At 37.2% G+C, this 19,795-nt stretch overlaps 1 protein-coding gene across 2 annotated transcripts in view; it reads right to left on the bottom strand.

Annotated features, from left to right (window-relative positions):
* Positions 1 to 19,795, bottom strand: part of TRIO (trio Rho guanine nucleotide exchange factor) — a 253,664-nt gene that overhangs the window by 146,931 nt on the left and 86,938 nt on the right. For both annotated transcript variants that reach the window (XM_027681616.1, XM_027681624.1), the window contains exons 6-9: positions 18,297 to 18,419; positions 8,998 to 9,189; positions 5,653 to 5,784; positions 1,382 to 1,612 (exon numbers count right to left, since the gene is read on the bottom strand). In XM_027681616.1, the coding sequence (XP_027537417.1) occupies positions 1,382 to 1,612; positions 5,653 to 5,784; positions 8,998 to 9,189; positions 18,297 to 18,419 (678 nt within the window). The remainder of the gene's footprint in view (positions 1 to 1,381; positions 1,613 to 5,652; positions 5,785 to 8,997; positions 9,190 to 18,296; positions 18,420 to 19,795) is intronic.

The following is a 19,795-nucleotide window of genomic DNA, read 5'->3' as shown; positions in this document are numbered from 1 at the left end:
ACTCATGCAAGTATCAGCACTGACCCTCCTGACTAGTTACTACTTATGTTGTTATCTTGATGAAGAGCCTCAAGAATTTTTACAATGGCATAACGGAGTTTTCAGTTTGGTTCTCTATGCCCTTCCTGACAATTCATAACATTGACTCTACTTTCTCCTACTTCTTTTGTCAGCTAACATTTTTCATGCCTTTCTGCATCCTTCGGCACATCTGAGTGTTGAGAATTTGAACAACAGCCTGTCTTTCAATATATGCCTCTTTTCAGACAAAAAATTAAGTAATAAAGTTTTGAAAATTGTACTTAATTTACTGCTTAAGTATTTATGTTGTTTAATTACATAAAAAGAGAGTCACCACATATAGAAGGTTGAGTTAACAAGATTGCTCGCTCTCCCCACCATCTGCCTAAATTATCTCTTTCAACTACTGTAAATTATGAAAGCCAGTTATTTCACTCCCAACTGCTCACATCCAGTATCTTCTTGAACCAGCTATGTACAGAAGAAGAAAAAAGATTAGTTTAACCAGAATGTATAACTGGCTATCTAAAAACCCCATTAGGAAGATCCTGATTTGTGAACATTTTTATGCTCAAATGAAAGATCACGATCAGCAAATACTGGCCATCTTTACCTTTTCATGAAGATGAGCTATTAAAGGATAAATTACTAATGTCTCTGTCAATTGCAGCCCAAGGCCATTATTTTACGTTTATTAAAAATCCATCAACCAAGAAATTCTAAACAATGTCAAAGACACTAATGCCTGTACATAACTACTAACTTTTATGGATGTTGTCATAATGACAAAAATATACCAGCTAATAGCCATTAATTCAAGAACAGTGCTATTACCAGAAAGTAATCTCATCTGTAATTTTTACAACTCCTTATATACTACTCTTGGGTTTTAAAGAAACACGATTAAGCCAATTACGTATCACTGAGGATTTGAAACTAAAAATTTTACAGAATAGCACTTTTAATTTTTTGCATGTTACTCCTACAAGTCTTTTTGACACTTCAAGTCCAGAATCTTACCTAGAATGTGAATGTCAGCTTCCAGCACAATCTCAGAATAGCTAAATAGAAAGACTAAAAGTCTTTCCCATCATATCTGACTCAAAGTAAATAAATTAATTTAAAACCAGAAAAAACTGAAGTAGGGATAACTTACAAATATGATTACTATCCATACCAGCCATTACCCTCCGATAACACATAGGACTTGGTATCAGTCAGTCAATTCCATTCAACTATTCAACTGCTGAATGAAAGAACGCAGGGTTTAGCAGTCAAAACTCACCTGTCAATGCAATCAGCTTGGAATCACAGGCTGACAGAATACAAAGGCATTTAGACAACATGAAATAAAACCTACTTGTTGAACATCCTGCTGAAAAACACACAGCTGAAGCCGCTGGTGCAAGCGGACCTTTCGATGCTGCCAGATATTTTCCAGTTGGCGCTGGTGGTGCAGTACTTCATGGATGACATCCAGAACATGATGAACTGCTTTTGAGTAGTTGGCAGAAGCAGTGAGGGAATCGGAACTCCCAGGAGTCAAAGGTCTCTGGAGTTTGTCAAGGAGTGACTTCCCATCTTGGCTCACCTGACCACCAAAAGGGATGAAGAATTACTTGTCTTGACAAAAGCTTGTTAGGCTACTATTTTGTTCCCCCACCCCCTCTCCCCATTTTAGATGTCTTTAAGAATTTGAGGAGCAGTGATGAAGATTTGTTTTTTATTACAGGCATGATTATGACATGCAGCTGTTATAGAAAAAAGAAAAAAAATTATATTCTCCTTCTATGTAAAATAATTTTAGGAAGCAGCACTCTTCTAAATAACAGCCTGTCTTTCCATTTTTTCATTATCTTAAGAGTGGTTTTCCTTTAAGGGTTGGGGATTTTTTCTTTGTTTGTTTTGGGTTTTTTTATTGTTGTGTTTTTTAAACAAGTCAAGTCTAATTTAGAATATTCAACTCTTTCTCTAGTCAACAAACCACCTAAAATTAAGCATTTGTTCAGAATTATCCTTCCAGAAGCATCTCTCTTTTCGTTTGCTGTAAAGGTGAACAGGGAGGTTACTACCTGTAGGTTAATATTAATTTGATGAATACATTTAAACCAACAGATATAAAACTTAGGACATGATTCTATCTGGCACAATTTACAACTTCTAAATTGTTACTGTTACTGGTAAGCCAAGTGCCAACTGTTGTTACAGCAAACTTAATTAAATCACTTAAAATCTTCCACACAGCACAGAAAGATACTCTTCTCCAAAATGTGTTTAACAACTGATACTGACTAGAAACATTAGTCATTTCTAATTGTCATCTTCTCTGATTTAAACCACAGTAGAAATACTAAGATTTACCTTGCATGCTAATTAAAAAGCAATAATCCTATCTTATCTGGTCCCTGTTACCATTCAGCGTTGAAAGCACTTTTCATTGGTGTTTAACTGTTCTGTCACTTTTAGCGTGAAGCTCAGAGAACTGCCATAATTCAGTATCATTCAGCTACCTGTAAAGAACTTTTCAAATAGCTCATCCAGCAGGCAGGAAAAAATTCATCTGAAACCACAAGACTGGAGTGTAAACAATAGTCTGAATCCGTCAAATCAAAATAATGTCAGAAATAGCAAATTTGACAAGGCCTTTCCCCAGTGGCTACTTTCAGTAATTTTTTACTGAATCTAGGCACATTTTAAATTTGCTATTCAGTAGTCAGAACCAAATGAAAATTCTTTTCTAATAATTAGATTACAATGGAGCTTATTTTTTTCTCAGTTCCAATTTAAGCTTTTTCATTTTAGTAATAAGTATCAACAGAGAGAGTGAAGCTCACTAGTGAAAATTAGCCCTGGTAAAGTCAAGTCAGGATGAAAAAATGCATAGTCCATAGTAGTAGTTATAATAATGTTTTTCCTATTTGTATCCAAAAGAATCATCTAGTAAGTCTCTCAAATATTTCAAGATAATCAACTTCAATTATCTATCCAGATTCCATGAAATTCAGGTGAAAAAAAAAATTGTGATGGTCCCTTGATCTGATTAGTTTATTAGCTTTACACACAAATGACCACGCACAGTTTTTCTTCTGGAGGTAATAGTTTTCTTCCTTCCCAGTGCATGACTACCTTAAGATTTCAGTGAGATGTATAACCTTATCTATACATATAACTTCATTTAAGGCACAGCTATTGGAGTTTCAGGCACACCAGTTATCTAAGCTTATAAGCTAGTAAGTTTCTTTATTAGTAATATACAGTAATTACCCTCAGTAAAATCAGACTGTCTAGTCTTAGAAGCGTCTACTTCCTTAAAATTACTGTCTTCTACTTTGCAACCAAGTCATGTTGTCAAGACACTGTAATCTAAAATGAATGACAAAGTGTTGTAATTTCCATAGTGTTCCTCTCTCTCTTCCCCCAGTGTTCATTCATCACAAAATGAAAGGAGCTCTGTACTGTAATAGAAATGAAGTCATACATCTAATAATGATAAGCAATAGTGGTGTAATATCTTGACACAGAAAGACACCTCCATCAATCTTCAAAAAGGAATGCATGTTTAAAAAACACAAAACCTTCTGCCCAGAGGAGGAACACAACTTGTACATCAACGTACAATTATTATTTCTGCTATTGTTTTACCAGATGGCAAAAAGTAATGACCGGAACTCAGAAGAAAGGCACCTAAAGCTTGCTTTTTTTTTGAGCAGTTACAATGAAGAATTTGTTAAAATTTCTAGCTATGCTAAAGTCAAAAGCTACACCTTTGAAATCCTAAATAAATTTTCAGGGTATTTGCCAGAGCAATCCTATAATCTACCTGACTAATTCATTTTCATTAGGCATCACCAGCAAGCAAACAGTATTTAACATGCTAATCCACAGTAGTTATTTACATTTAACAGTAGGCTCATCCAATCATAACCCTGATGAAAAAAAAAAACAACACATAAAACCAACCCAAAACAAACAGAACCAAATAGAAAAAATGCCACTATTTTAACCTCAGTGCTTTATAATCATTATTCTAGAGAGATCTAGCTTTCCTATTCCTTGCTGCACTCTCATGGAGCATGCACTCCAGCTTGCCTCTCTTCACATAAATCTATTACAAATGTGCTATTTCCCTATCTCGTTTTAGAAAGGGACCCTTCCAATGACGAAAGGTTATAATGAAGAAAAGAAACCTTACTACAAAATACACACTCAAGAATGAGTTACAACACTTACATGTAGTAATATCACAAGTATTATCACCAAAGGTATGCTTCAGTATGTCATTAGATGAGTTGACACAGCAAGGTGGCGTAAATCAAGAAGAGAGATATCAATGTGTATTTTACACAGAAAAACAAGAACTCGTGTGAACTCTGGACATCTGACTCATGGTCGTAAAGTTTATGCAGGCCCCAAAATGGCAGGTATTCAAAAAAACCCAGTTTTGATACACTAACAATAGCACTGATCATCAGCACTAATCTTATCTTCCTTTACTGCTGAATGAAATGTAACCAGACTTAGAATTCAGCTTCCTATAATAAAGCTGGTTCATCACAAAGTAGTTGTATCTTTAATGTAATGTATAAATCACAACCATTAATTCAAACCCACATGAACTCCTTTTAAAGAAAGGTGCAAGCTGTGGCCTAAGCAACCTTGTGTTCACTGATCATTTTTAACAAGATTTAACCAAATGCATAATTTTATGAGTACAGAAACTACTGTATTTAATCCACACTAACATCAGCCCGATTAAATAGCAAAAACAATTTTACTCCATGATGAGAACAACCTGGCAAAGGAAAGAAAGATAAGTAAAGCAGGAAATGCAGAAAATACCTGTTACGTAATAGTGAAGTGAATATCCATTTGATTTCTAATTTCAGCTAAGTAAACTTAAACTTTCTCTTTTCACAAAAGAAAACTCAAGATTTGAGGACAAAAAAAAATAGATAGTCATCGCTTTCTAGGCCACCTTCAGAATAAGCATTTCATTTTAAGTCGTGAATGCAATCATTAGAAACACTGACAAATATGATTCCATTGTGTGCTGAATCCAAGATTACAGCAGCAGCATAGGATACACTAGTCTTACAAATGATGACTACACAGGCATGCTGGCTCATTTATGTGTCTTTGAGGTTGATGAAACTAAGTGTATTACCTTCTGGCTTGTCAAGAGGCAAGTCCTTTGATGGTTAAGCCTTTTCCGTGAGGCAATTTCAGCAATGGATTTTCAACAAAACACATTTAGAGCAATCCATGCCAATGGAATACTTTGCCAAAGAATATCCAGCTAAGTTCCCTTCAAGTAAGTATTTAGACGATAGTATCAGACTGCTATTAAGAGGTAGTAATATGCGAATGTAAATTAAAACATACCGAGTACACTGCATGGGTTGTTTGTACCACGTATGGTTCCACCTTGCCTTTTAAATTTCTTTCAGAAGATTAAGGGGAAGATTTAGCACTTCATTTTTGAATAATAGTAGCAAAATCCAGTATACTAAATTTAAAAAGAAGCCTAGCACTTGAGTTTCCAACTAATGCACTATGCAACAAGAGATGCCAATTCATGATCCAAACTTAACATGACACAATTTTACCTAAGGAAACAAACAAGATACTTACCTCAGAGTAAGCCAAGGTAATATGTTCATATATCCCTTGATGATGATGGATAGCGTCTTCTAAGTCTTGCAGTTCTGAGGGAAGCTCCACCTCGCCACAGGCTTTACACCATGAGTCCACATTGCTCATGTACTGCAACAGAGAAAAAACATCCTGCTTGATTTTGGGTTCTACCAGTGAGTACACACGTGTTGGTAATATTCAAAAGGACAGGCATCTGGGCAACAGCCACTGAAAAATCCTTATGGCATTTGTCTCTGAAACAGCCAAGATAAAGTTTATATCAGAATAGAAAGAAATATTCAAGTCTGAGTATACTTGTGCTTTTAGGTATCTGAAACTCTTTGAGCTGTTTAGAGGCAGGCAGGCTTAGCTGTATATTGGTAGCCTTCAGAACTGATTTAACTGTTGGCAATACTGATGCTTCAATTTTACTCTTGCTCTTTTTCTTGATTTTGCAGCTATGAAAAAGTTTGCTTCACCCTGCATCCACCATCTCAGACACATGAAAGCCTATTAAGGTCTTGTCTTCACTAGGAGGTAAAACTTCATGATATCATGAGGTTTATCACCTCACCGTTTTTAATCTTCAGAGGAAACCATGTTACTTTGTACATGTGTGCACATGCAGACAAAGAATTACTGGTGAACCGTTCGCTGAAACACTCCATAGTTGTCTTTTGCTGGAAAGAGGTTATCAAGGAGGTGAAGCAGTGTCAGGGCACAGCAAATTCACACCTCAGTCTCCAAAGCCCTAACTTGTACATGCAAAGAAGCACTAAATCCATTTGGCAAGTTACTACAGAAGCAAGTGTGTAAGGGATTTACAACTTCAGTGAGGGTCTCTTAGGACCAACACTGAACTTTGAGCACACAGCTATGTCAGCATAACTGCTCAAGTCAAGCCTTTCAGGAGAAATTGAGGATACTGCAACAGAAATCTCTTATGTAGACAATTTAAGTTATCCCTGAAGTTTAAGTCGTCTTTACAGACATACATGCATAGTACAAGTTCTGCAAACTTATTTTTCACAGCTAGAGGGCATGAATTTTATACCCCTGTTATGCTAGGAAAGGAAAGAGAAGAAAAGAACCTGTTTTTCTAGGAGTTTTCATAGTTGTTAAACCTAGTACAGCCAAACATATGATCTCTTTAAAATAAATTTGTCCTCTATTTATGTCAAGTTCAAGACTCAAAAGTTTTAAGAGACCAAGCCATTTGTCTCATCACACATATTTTAATTCTTGGAGTACATGTAGTATTTTGAGGAAAAAGCAGATAATTTCTGGTACTCTACTATTGTTTCAAAGCTGGGCAGAAGGGTGATAGAGTACTTAGCTGTAAGACACTTATTTAATTCTCATTTCACCAAGGGCCAGCTTAAAAAATCTCTGATGTTAAGCACTGAACACTAATAGAAGCTCCATATGGGACCACAGAGTTACATCTCTGGCACTAGTTAGCCTGGACTGAAAGTTGGGTGCAGTCTTCACTGTGTCTGACAGTAGGCAGCACCACTTACCTGCCACTTGCAAGAGAACACAGGCATTCAAGAATGGTGTGTTATTTCTTGGGTTGCTTACTTTTTAATCTTTCTATGTAGGTCAAGCACCACCAGTCTCTAAAAGGGTCATTCCTCACATTCCAAACCCTCTTACCTTGAACTCACGCTCCACTGTTAATGAAACAGCTAATATATCACAGCCAGGTATCTTACAAAGCAACTAGGACAATCCATCACAGTTAATCATAAAATGAAAACCACAGAAGGAGCAATTAAAAGTAAATTAATCCCAGCAGATGCTGCACTATTTCCCTCATTCTCATCTTTTCTCTTGTTCACACTTACATTAGTGGTAAAGAAGTTAACACCAACCCTTACTACAGTTGCCCAGCACACAATCCCACAAAATTTAGTCCCCTGATTTCCGATGAGCTTAGTTTTATTTCTTTTTTAATGAAAAAGAATAGCATTTGAGTCAGGATATACCTGTCTTTAACATTTCATTCATCTTTCTCCTACACGTACAGCTGACAGAGCCTAAATGTAAACCTGAATGATCCAAGTAATTAGAAAAGCATCAATAATGATAAGGTACCACACGATGTCTATCAAATGCTTCAAGCTGACTGGTGACTTTTCTACAAGAAAACAATTCCTTCATCTCATTTTCATGTAGCTTGTCTGTAGAACCTGCCAAAAGTACTTATTATAGTGGCATCAGTTTATACACTTTACCTTAGTCTGTCTAAGGACATTAAACCAACGTCACCACTAACTATAATAAAAAGCAATGTGTATTTACATCTCAATACATTAATATTTCTAGTGTCTAGATACTTATGAAGTTAAATTTCTGTGTAGTAGAAATCAGGTAAAAAACTTAAACTGCACCACCTATCTGTTTCTGAAATTTTCAACTCCCAAGTGCTTCCTTCATTGACTTCAAATTAAAGTTATATCAGACATGAGACTTTTTCTTGGATATAATTTAGCAAGGCAAATGGAAAGAAAAGTATCTACATACAGCACATCAGAGCTTCGATCAGCCATAACCACCCAAGAACCTCTGCTCTCCAAATACACCAGGGATGTACAGAGCAGACAGTCTGTAATATCAACGGGTGACTCAACTGCGCACACATAGCAACTCCTTCAAAACTGAATTCCCTTGAGGGCAAAACATGCTTTCACCATTAAGACTATTAACTTGGGGATATTTATTCCTACTTCCCTTACATATACCTCTTCTCTGGCAGTTACATACGGTTAATGACTTAATTAAAATAATTGGTATAGGCCTAAAGCTAATTTTTTTTTTAATGTATGAGGAATCTCTCATGAAATGCTAAGTAAACATCACCCACCACAATTTCAGATTCAGATAGTTAATTAAGTTCTCAACTTTCAGGCCAGTCCAACTTCATTTTCTATAAGCAATTACTGTAAGTTAAATCTTGACACTCCAAGGACTGACTGGGGTGGAGTGGTGAGGACAATAGAACAAGTTATGATTTCTAGATGTAGGAAAGGCATTATATCAATATTAAAAGCTTTATACAGTTAAGCATTTCTGTCCACTTCATTTTGATTGACAGAGATAACCTGGTTGCTTTATCTTGCATTGATATGGGCAAAGCATTTTGTGGAGAATTTAAAGGCTGTGGGCTAAACTGAAGAGAACAAGTTTTTGTTTGATTATCAAATTGGCAGAAATAAATGTTCTGGCTTTCTTGCCAACCTTTTCAATCACTTTCTTGTACTTTTAACCAAATCAAAAGCAAACAGCACAACTAACCTGTCCAGCACATAAATTTTGTTGGTGCCCTCTCCATTCACTAACCTGTTCAGCCTTCTGATGGAAGATGGAGGACATATCCAGTAACGTGCTACGTTCATCCAAGGCTGCAGCAAATGCCTTCCACTCTTGCTCCAACTGACTAGCAATCTGTTTTATTTGTTGTGAAGCATAATGGCCAGACTCGATCAGGCGATTCGCTACTGACATTATGCGGCTTATGTTTACATACACATTCTGTGGAGAAGAAGGAGGGAAAAATTAGTGGAAGTTAGCAGACCACTGAAATAAAGAGGTATACTTCTAAAAAAATCTACTTTATTACAGTACTACTTAATAGACTGGTTTTATTTGCCAAGTTTGTACATGCCAAATTTTGGAATCTAGGTGTATAACATAACATGTGAGAAAGATGACTTGATATAATCAGAGTCTAAAAGTCACATTAACAGTCAGCTTAAGCAAATGCATATTATTTGAAGACGCATTATTACAATGAAGAGGGAAGAGTTAACCATGTTTTACAACAGTCTCAACAAAAATGTTAATGGATATTTAAGTCAACAAGACATTCAGACACACACAATATAGGAGAATCAAAGTATAATTAGTAAGTACCTGATCTATCTGCAGTATCCGCATGTGCAACATCACTCTACAAACCTTTACATCAACTTGTGAAAGTCACTTTTAAAGTAACTACATTTTCCTGCCACTATATTCCCTCCGAGCTAGCACTGAAAATTAGACAAATAAGGTCCAAAATCATAAGTATTCTCTAGCATCCTGGCATTACTCACTGATGGCTCTTAGACATTCTAATTTTCAATCAACAGTTTCTTATTCCTGCAAAGCCAGCAACAAGAACAACTTCACCACCAAAATGTTTCCGAGTAGCCCTTTCAGAGCTACGTGTATATAATACTGAGCTGACACTTTCAACTGGGAAGACTCCCAGACATCTAGGATGACGTTCTTAGAATCACAGGATTGTTGAGGTTGGAGGTCATCTAAGTCCAACCACAGAGATGCTGAGCATCTCAGGTGGAACCACTACCTGTTGGCATCCAGCCACTACCCAGAGCCTGACACTGAGTGGCTGGAGCAAGTGTTGCAGTTCTACCAGGCTTCACTGTCCAGTCTCATCTGAGTGGTAATTAGCACAAGTCTCTATTAATTGTAAACTGTATGCATATATGCAAGCAGGAGCAGACCTGACACAGCCTACACCTCACCTAGTCCACCTAATAAACTGAGCACAGCAGTGTCACGTTGGCTGTTTTTCCTTTCTGCACAATATTTCCTTTCCATTTTTTAGGTTATCCCACACATCTCTGCTCTCCTTTTAATCAAGGCTGAACAACTGGAAGAATATAAATCTGCTATTTCTAACAAATTTTAAAAGACTGGAGAGCATTTAGGCCTATTTAAGTGTATGTAGCATAAATACAAGACTGCTAAATAAATCCAGAAAGCCCTTAAATGGTCTTTACAGTTGTGAAGAAAAAAAAAAAAAACAAGTGCCAAAAGAGAAAACAATAAAGGCAATCATAGACTGTCATTTGAACTATTTCTGCACCATAATAAAAGAAATTTTTAAAATTCTGGAACACCAGTTAAAAATGAAGGATATAGTTCTGTACATGTGAAGCAAAACAAATTAAAACTGAGCTGTGGTTAACATGCATTCATTTTCCCATGGCAATCTGGCCTCACAAGTGTGGAAGAATAACCCCTGTAGCAGTATGAATATGAGTTAATATGCTGACAGTTGAACACTTTCCAAGCTATGTACACCACATTCATGGAATCATAGAATCAGCTGGGTTGGAAGGGACCTCCGAGATCATCAAGTCCAACCCTTGATCCATTACCGCTGCGGTTACTAGACCATGGCACTAAGTGCCACACCCAGTCTCTTTTTAAAAATCTCCAGGGACGGAGAATCCACAACTTCCCTGGGCAGCCCATTCAAATGTCTGATCACCCTCTCTGTAAAGAAATTCTTTCTAATATCTAACCTAAACCTCCCCTGGTACAACTTGAGACCATGCCCTCTTGTCTTGCTGATAGTTACCTGGGAAAAAGAAGAAACAAAAAAAACCTAACAATAATCTAAACTTTTTCCCTCACCATGTGATATATCTACTAAAGTTTTAAGCGATGGTATTTTAAAATGCAATGACCCAAAAGAGACAGACTTAGTTAAGAAGGAAAAGAATCTCCAATAGCATCTTGCTACAGTTAGACTGCCTTCAGTTGATCCTTCAAGGTTAACAAATTTTGTTCAATTTCCTACAAGGACAGGCAAGTCCACTGTCATTATTATATTTTGCACACTGCTTAAGAGATGAGAAACACTGCTACAAGTACGCTGTTGCTCATTCCCCAGGGACTGATATCATATTCACTGTAGGGATTTACATCCTGGTTTTAGTTAGGAAAGCAAAAGCTATGAGATAATAACTGCTATAAGATTTATTTAGTGATGTCATTTACATCATGTGAATATGCATGAAGCACCCAAAGCTTCTAAATGTGTATCCACTGTCTAAAAAGTGAAAGGCTGAAGTGATACTGCATTGCTTGATCTCTGTGGTGCCCAGTGACAGAACCTCAGGGAATGGTCTGAAGTTGTGTCAGGAAAGGTTGAATATTAGAAAAAGTTTCTTCACCCAGAGGGTGGTTGAGTGCTGGAACATGCTCCCCAGGGAAGTAGTAACAGCACCAAGCCTGACAGAGTTCAAGATGTGTTTGGATGATATTCTCAGGCATGTGGTATGCATGTGGTAGGCACATGGTAGGCACAGGCACTCTTGGGAATGGTCCTGCACAGGGCTAAGGGTTGGACTCGATGATCCTTGTGGGTCCCTTGGCATATTCTGTGATTCTGTGATTTTTCCACAGTCTTACACACATGATTATTGTAACAAGACTAAAAATTCAAGTTACTGCATTACAGTGTGTTTAGTAAGTACACAAATGTACTTAGTATGATGATTTTCTCTCAAAATGCTCTTCAGTGAGAAGCTGAAAAGACACCTCATTGCAGAATTATTCTCTAAAGGGAGAATACATATAAAACAAGTATTGCTGAGCAGGCAACACAGATTAGTAGCTCAACACAAGCTGTAGTGCACTCTGTCATTCTTTGGTGCATGCCTGAAAGGCAAGTACACAGGCGAAAAGCACAGGTGACAGCCTACCAGCTTAACTGAACTTCTATCACACTCGATACAAAATAAACCTGGCAGGTGACCTGAAAGTTCTATTTTATTTCCTGATTTTCCCAGACACATTTAGAAAATGTTTGTTTAGCTTCAAGATTTCAAATAGTAGTTTTCTGACCCAGAAACTATTAAGCATTCAGTTTTAAATGTCATCACCTCAGTGACACAGTCCATAAGCATTATAACTGGCATCTCTATATAGACTGTAGTGAGTTGGAGCTATTTGACTGTGATAGAAATAATTTAGCAATGGAATTTTCAAATCATCTGCCACTTCACACACAAATAGCCATCAAAACACAGTGTAGCATTAATGTTTGAATTAACACCTGCTTTAACGATTTAAGTGTTCTCTAACAACTCTTCTAGTCTCATTCTTGAAACAACAGTAACACTTTCAGTGTTAGAATCCAAACTTTAACAATGAGGGCTGCAGAACAACTAAAGGTATAACCTCATCTATTCCCTTGGAAAAAAAACAAACTCAGCAACTCAAGATTACAAGTAAGGAAAGTGTTTAACCTGTCCTTCAACTACAAGGATCCTCTAAATATTCTCAGGAAACCATTTAACCATTGCTATTAGCACTGGAACAAGTGAAATATAATTTCACTCTTAATTTCTTCAAATTTATCATCTCTTTCCTACATTTTTTATGGTGGACCTGGGGAATCTTACTGCAAGACTGTATAGTCCAATGCCAACACTACTTTCTTTCTTTCTTCCTGTACTTTTCACTTACTTTCACTTAGTCATAGTAAACACCCATGCCTTCAACCTCTCCTTACAGCCACGTCATTTTCATTTGGATGTTTCCCATTACCACATTAAGGATGGGGCTCTAAACTGGACCTAGTTCTCTAATAGGACCAACTGAATCAGAGCAATTTCGTTACAAATCTGAAGTTCAGCACTCCCAATAAGTACCAAAACTGAAGTAAGATTTGCTTCTTTTCAGTAACACCACTGTCTGTTCCTTTAGTTCGTGATTCATTGACACGAGCATACTTGTTGCTGTATTAACACCTCAGCAGCTGACTGCTTTTTAAAATGTTTATTTGCTTCTTTCTTCTTAGGAAGGTTGCAGACCTAGCCTGTTCTATTTCACCTGGTTGACTTTTGAGTGCTCCTCAGAAGCTGAAAATAGCCTGAACTCATTTCACCTTTTTCAGTCATTTCTCAGGTTGGTGGCATCCAGACATTATGTCTAAGCATTAACTGCTCAACCACAAAGATTCTCTTAGGCATGTGCACTCAAAACACTTCCTTCCCAATCTGACCAGGACCCACAGCTGTGCATTCTCTGAACTTCAAAAACATCAGAAATACACAGTTTGCTTGACTGTGGTTACCCAGAACTACCAAAAACTTGACTGAATACATTTTACCTCCTGTGCTGCCCCATGCCTATTTAGAGTCTTTGTCTATTAGGGATGTTAGATTGGTTGGTCAGCTGATGGATTTAACTATTTAACTTTCATTTATTTATTTTACTGCAAGCACTACCTAAGCGAAGCATTAGATTAACAACATAAAAATAAGTTAAAAAACCCTCACCAATAAAACCCACCAAACCCCACAAAACAGACACGTCCCCACCAAGTATGAAGAGATAGCTTACTACTGTTCACCATGCTACAAGAAGCCTTTTGTGAAAATCTGCATTTCAAAGCAATGTGAGGAAAAATGGCCAAATCACCACTTTTGGTCTTGCTCTCATTTGCCAAAATCCCAGAGGATCAAGGGCAGTTCTAGAATTCACATGGTGCTTAATTCTATCTCAAGTAACACATCTGTATGGTTACAAAAATACATATTTAAAGTAAAAAGAATCTCAAGGGTGAAATATATCAGTAGTATAAAGGAAGAGCAAAAAGTTACACAAGCTGTCAGCTAAGGTGATTTTACCTCACCTGACTTTCTTAATGTTTTCTTTTGTACCAGTCCCTGTGGCTGGATCTGAGCAAGCCAAACAGGTCATCTTCATAACTTTTAACTTTGTAAACCTAGTGATACTCTATCGTTGTGTTCATACTTTTATTTTAACATCCCAAAACTCTCAGCAGTGCTCATTTCTGACATTCTTTTTCTGGAAACCATTCAATGTTTGATTACTACTTTGATAAAGTGGTTTAGTGTATAAAAACAGCGTGTTCTGAGAACATTAATCAACTTAGCTATATACTTACAATTGACACTGGACTTTTCGGACTATGGTTAATAAACGTAACTTCTACTGATGGTCCTATCAACACTGAGACAAGCAGTCACAGCACACCCTTTAATAGTAGCATGTGCCAGCTTTCTTCAAACAAAGTTTCATTTTGACTACATCACTTCCCAAGCATTTTAACCCTCCCCAGTGCACTGCAAGGCACAGATAAAATGTAATGAAAGCAAGGCCATTTGGTCTAGCAACAAGAGTAGAAAATGTTCAAGCAGATAACATCCTCCTCCTCCTCATCCACATTCAAGTGACTTCTTGTTTTCCTTGTGCACCAGCAGATGTATAGAAAATGACAAGAAAAAGAGTGGACAGACACAGAATCACTCTTTCTCAGTCTCGCGTGTAAGACTGACTAATCGCATAATCATAGGTACTTTATTTTTGCAGTTCAAAAACTCAACACATAAATTTTGTACTTGCAACTCCTATGATGTCCTATTTGAAAGTTTCTCCCTTAAAAGGTACTAAAATCTTGTTTTGAGAAGTGAAGCATTGGTTTAGTCACCCAAAGAGGAACGTCAAGCTGAAACTGAGTATTGCTTAACTCAAATAAATCTTGGGACTTGACAACAGCAATTTACTGTTGCTGAAAGCAGGCCTTTTAAATTGTACTGAAAATTCATTCTCATCTTTAGAGAGCAGAATCATTGAGAGTTTATTTTTCCCCACAGTTATGGAACATGGGATCTACCTGCCTTATAAAGACACAGTTTTGACATTTATCAGTGCATAGAATCAAATTCAGGAGGAACAGGAGGTCACATACCTACAGCTGCACATGTGAACTGTCCTTCAGTCAGCAGCTCCTTCTTTTAGCCACATCAACCTTGCGTTAATCAGTGGTCACCAAATATAGGTCCACCTTCAATGCACAGCCCTACACCTATCCAGCTTTGCTCTAGAACAGATTCATTGCAATGAGAAACAGTGTGTGTATTACGCTTAAGATTTGCATGAACTTATTCCTTTTACCTTGAAGTGCAACCACGTGAGCCTATCACATACTGAATACAAAAGATTCCCAGACAGACTACTTGCTAATGAAACTGCTGAAAGTAAAGCTATATTTCCTCCACGGTTATATTCTTTACCTTTTTGTTTTATAATGTTTGGTTTATATTTCCAACAACTTTATGTTAACACCGAAAATCAGATTCTAAAAATAGCAGAAAACCATTACAAGAAAAAAAAATCTGTATATCTTCCTTGTCCTTGATGAAACCAACTCCTGTTCATGACAGGAACTAAGTCGCTTTCACAATGGTTTACATCCAGGCGGCTCACTTCAGACTGAAGACCAGATCAAAATTTTGGCATCTCACCCAAAGGCTGTCACTCTTTCTCAGCTGAGTTTGGCATAAGCAGCTGCAGAAGTTGCCCTCCTGCACCTCTTAGAAAGCCAAGCTGCTACTTGGGAAGGAAGGGAAGACAAGAGACCCAGCTATTAACTGAGGGTAGCACCTGCTGTGGAGGGGAGCATGTGCCCTGCAGCAACCGCAATGTGTTGGGAAAAGCAGCTGCAACATCAGAGTTAAGCTGTGAGCAAGTGCAAGAGGTTGCATTTAGTTGCTTGAGCAGCATTCATCCTTTCAACAGCCCTTCCCCACCTAAAGTGAGCCTAAGAAAACTACCTAGAAAGGAAGCTCTATTAAGGTCCAGTTAGGGCCACAATGAAAAGCCTTCAAAATCTCCTGCAATAAATAAAGCTTATATATAGTTGTCTTCCTTCCTCTACTCCATCTAATTGAATAATTTTGCATGGTTGTAGATGGGTTAAAAGCTAAATTCCACTTCTAGCATTATAGCATTCACATAAGAGATCTTAAATCAACTTTGATTGCTGAAGAGTTACACTGACAGGAACAATGAACTAACAGCAGCTTGCTAAGCACAGAGCATATGTGGTCAGGGAGAAGCTGAACATGCTTGCAGGAGTTAGGACTGCCCAACATTTTTCCAGTTAAAAGCTAATGAAAAAGAAGGCTTGCCAAAATTCAACCAGTTCATGTCAATTTTTTATATCACATTCAGTTTAATCTTTGTCCTTAATCAATATGAAAGGCTTCTGCTATTTAACCAAATAAAATCCAGAAAATCTGAACCCTGTTTAAATCAAAACCAGCGACTGATCATTCTGAATTTATATTTTCCTATTCTGTACCAAAGAACCCCTCCTGGAGGAGATTATGCTACAGAAACACATTTAAAAAACGCAGCTTGTTTTTCCCCTTTTGAATATTGGGATAGTTTAATTTGCCCCAGATTTAAGCTGCTGCCTGTACGCTTCAAGAAATCATTTTGCAGGCTGAGAAAAAGTCCCCTGTAATTAATGCATTTGACAAGCACAGGCAAAAGAGAGATTAACAGCAAAAGACTAAGAGCAAACACAGAGCAGGAAGGATTATGCTGCATCGCTCAAGTGCTTCCTACTGTTGATAGCATCTGAATAGTACAAAAGCAGGGAAAAAAATAAAAAAGTCATCCCATTTGAAGGAAAGAGGACAATAGTGACTAATACCAGAACAGGCTGACAGATGAAGATTTTAATCCTTGGAGTACAAGCTTAAGAATTGCCTGGAAGGCCATTCAAAATTGCTAAGTTCCAAAAGTCATCTCATGTCAATGGCATCTACTGTCATCTTGTGAGTTTGTTTCTGCTCTACTTCATATGGTGAGGAGTGAGGAACAACAACGAGGTTCTCCATAAGGGAGTTATTCCCCATGCCACGAACCAAACCTAATGGTCAAAGTTACATCCATATATGATGTTACATAACTTAATTGCAAAGTTCCCCAGCATTTGCTTTACTCTTTTCAAAAAGTACATATTGATTTTTATTTTTTTAAACTTTTGCAAACATAGCTGAGTTGCTAAAGAAGAAAATGTACCTTCTCTAATGGTGTCTTCTATTGCCTTAACTCCAGCTATACCATACACAAGAGCTGCCTTACTAGCCCCTCTGTTACTTCAGCAAGACACATAACCTAGCTAAGTTTACTTTGCCACTCTCTGCAATTAGTAGTCCTGACCTACAAAAAGACCCTCTTGCAAGAGTTGATTGTTTCAACCATACCGTAATTCAATTCCCATCCTTGGACTGCCAAGAATGTTAATTTCTAACAAGACTGGTAGTGTTCTTCCTTCATTGATCGGACAGACAGGAACTGGATTTAGGCTCAGACTCTCAAGGTTATTTAAATAACTCAAATGCTCCTAGTGTAAGGGACCTAAAATGTACTTGAGAATTTTGTCCCCATGTTCAAACAGGGATTCATGAAACTGAAAATAAACAGCTTTTACTCACTGCCAACTAAAATCCAAATTTTTAATTGCAGTCTACTGACAGCTCATCCTAAGATGATATTTGCCCCAAGAAAATTGTTTGTTTTAGCTCCATTCCACTGTGGCAGAAATGGGAAATGTCTTCTTAAAAACATGGAAAATTATTACACCAAGCTCCGCTACTCCTCAGAACTTTTTGCCTGAGTTGCAATCTATTCAGAAGAACCTGAGAACTACTTCTTTCAAAATGGAGAGTTAAAATCCATACTACACATGATTCTCTGAAATTTCCTACAAGACTCAAAGCAGTACTCAAACACACATCCCAGGTTCTAGAAGGTCGGATGCTTATATTTGAGAGGTGATGAGGTTGTATTGAAAACAGCCATTTGTCAAAACAATTTTGCTGCTTGATCACAGTATCTCTGTACTTGACTACCCTTTATTTTCCTCCTTTGTGTTTTATAATTTCACTGCTTCAATACAAATCTTACACTACTTGTAAAGAATGAATGATTTATGTCTATGACTTACAAATTCTACCTTGACATAGAACAAATAGATAATTTGTATCTTTGTGTGGTGAAGGGAGGCCTGTTCTTACCATACAGTTCATGGCAAAGTGATTGTGCTGTGTCTGAAGTTCCATTGCGTGGGGGTGACTGGTTCCAATCTCTGTGTAGCTGTTCAGAAACAGACCTTTGTTGTGTGTGATCCAGTCAAACATCTACATGAAAATATGAAGGAAAGAAAAAAGTTCAATAATTTGTTATCGCAGAAATCATAGACAAGTAATTTAAGAAATCTGTGAACAGAAGACAGAGTCTAAGGTCACAAAAATCAACATGAACGCTCTTTCCATTCTAAATTACATGATTTTAACCCAGTCATTGCTGAAAGCTGTCTTTGTGGACCAAAGAGCTGAGGCTGTTACTGTTACCTTTACTATAGGTGTTTATCTCAACAAGCTACAGTAAAGTTGTAATTGTAAACTTCGTTATTACAAAGAAGTCATAGTAAACAAAAAGACTTGGAGCACAGCCCTGAGCTGCCAAGCTTAGACGTTCTCTAGTGTCAGCACTTCTTGACATCAGCAGCTTAGCAATTTAAATGAAAACAGCAACTCATGGAAATTAAGTATAAATTCATTCTTGCTGATCAAGTACTTCAACAGCAAGCTTAGTATTTTTAGTTCGTAACTTTACAGCAGATTTGAAAACAACTATTCTATTTCTAGATGACTTAATAAAAGTATACTTGAGCAAAGAGTTACACATTACCTTCTTCCAAAGAAGTTTAAGAAGAACCTTTAAATATGTTTGTTTTTAAGAACAAAAAACCAATTATTTTAATATTTGAAGAAATTTTAGGAAAGACCTTATCTGGCAATGGCCATCAATGGATATACATAGGTATGTTAACAGTGGCACTGGAAGACAAAGTTTTCAAAGACCAAGCAACACATCAAAAGCTAAGTTTAACATCCCACCCAATGGGGTGTTTCAACTGTCTTGAAATCTTTGCTGTATCTCAGCAAAAAAGATACACCCATTCTCTGAATAGCCTGAAAAAGATTGTTCAGGAAATAACAGTATCAATAAGCAGTAAATACTTGTTTAAAGATCTTTCAAAATATCCTGGCTAACAGAACCAAACCCAGTATTTGTCCCAGGTCCATAAAAAAACAAATTGTAAGTAGAACACAAGATGGTAAGGACTGTAAACCAAACTTCTAAGAGCTTAGACAACTGAGACAGCTAATCACATACTCCTAAAATTTTCAGCTTCTTATCTAGAACACAGTGAAGATGTGTTAGAACATTGTTCAAAATAGAGACTGGTACTGCTCACGACCACCTTTCTCTAGGTCATTTTAATTTGCTGCCTTCAGACACCTACAGGGCAATTCTAGATTCCCTCCCACCTCGCCTCTTCTTGCCTTTTCTTCTCCTGGACCAGAGAGCACAGAGTTGAGCAAGTCCTCCAAAAGGAACGTGTTTATTTCTCCTCATACAATACCCTTTATCTTTCCCACAAAGATCCTGTCCTTTCCCACATTTAAGTAAAACACATAGACATACACTGATAAAGAACCCATGAGCT

Source organism: Neopelma chrysocephalum, unplaced genomic scaffold, assembly GCF_003984885.1.
Source record: "Neopelma chrysocephalum unplaced genomic scaffold, ASM398488v2 Primary Assembly neopelma1_22b, whole genome shotgun sequence".
In the NCBI taxonomy this organism is placed as follows: Eukaryota; Metazoa; Chordata; class Aves; order Passeriformes; family Pipridae; genus Neopelma; species Neopelma chrysocephalum.
The sequence above is the reverse complement of the archived record's forward strand: the minus strand, read 5'-3'. Positions and strand labels throughout refer to the sequence as shown.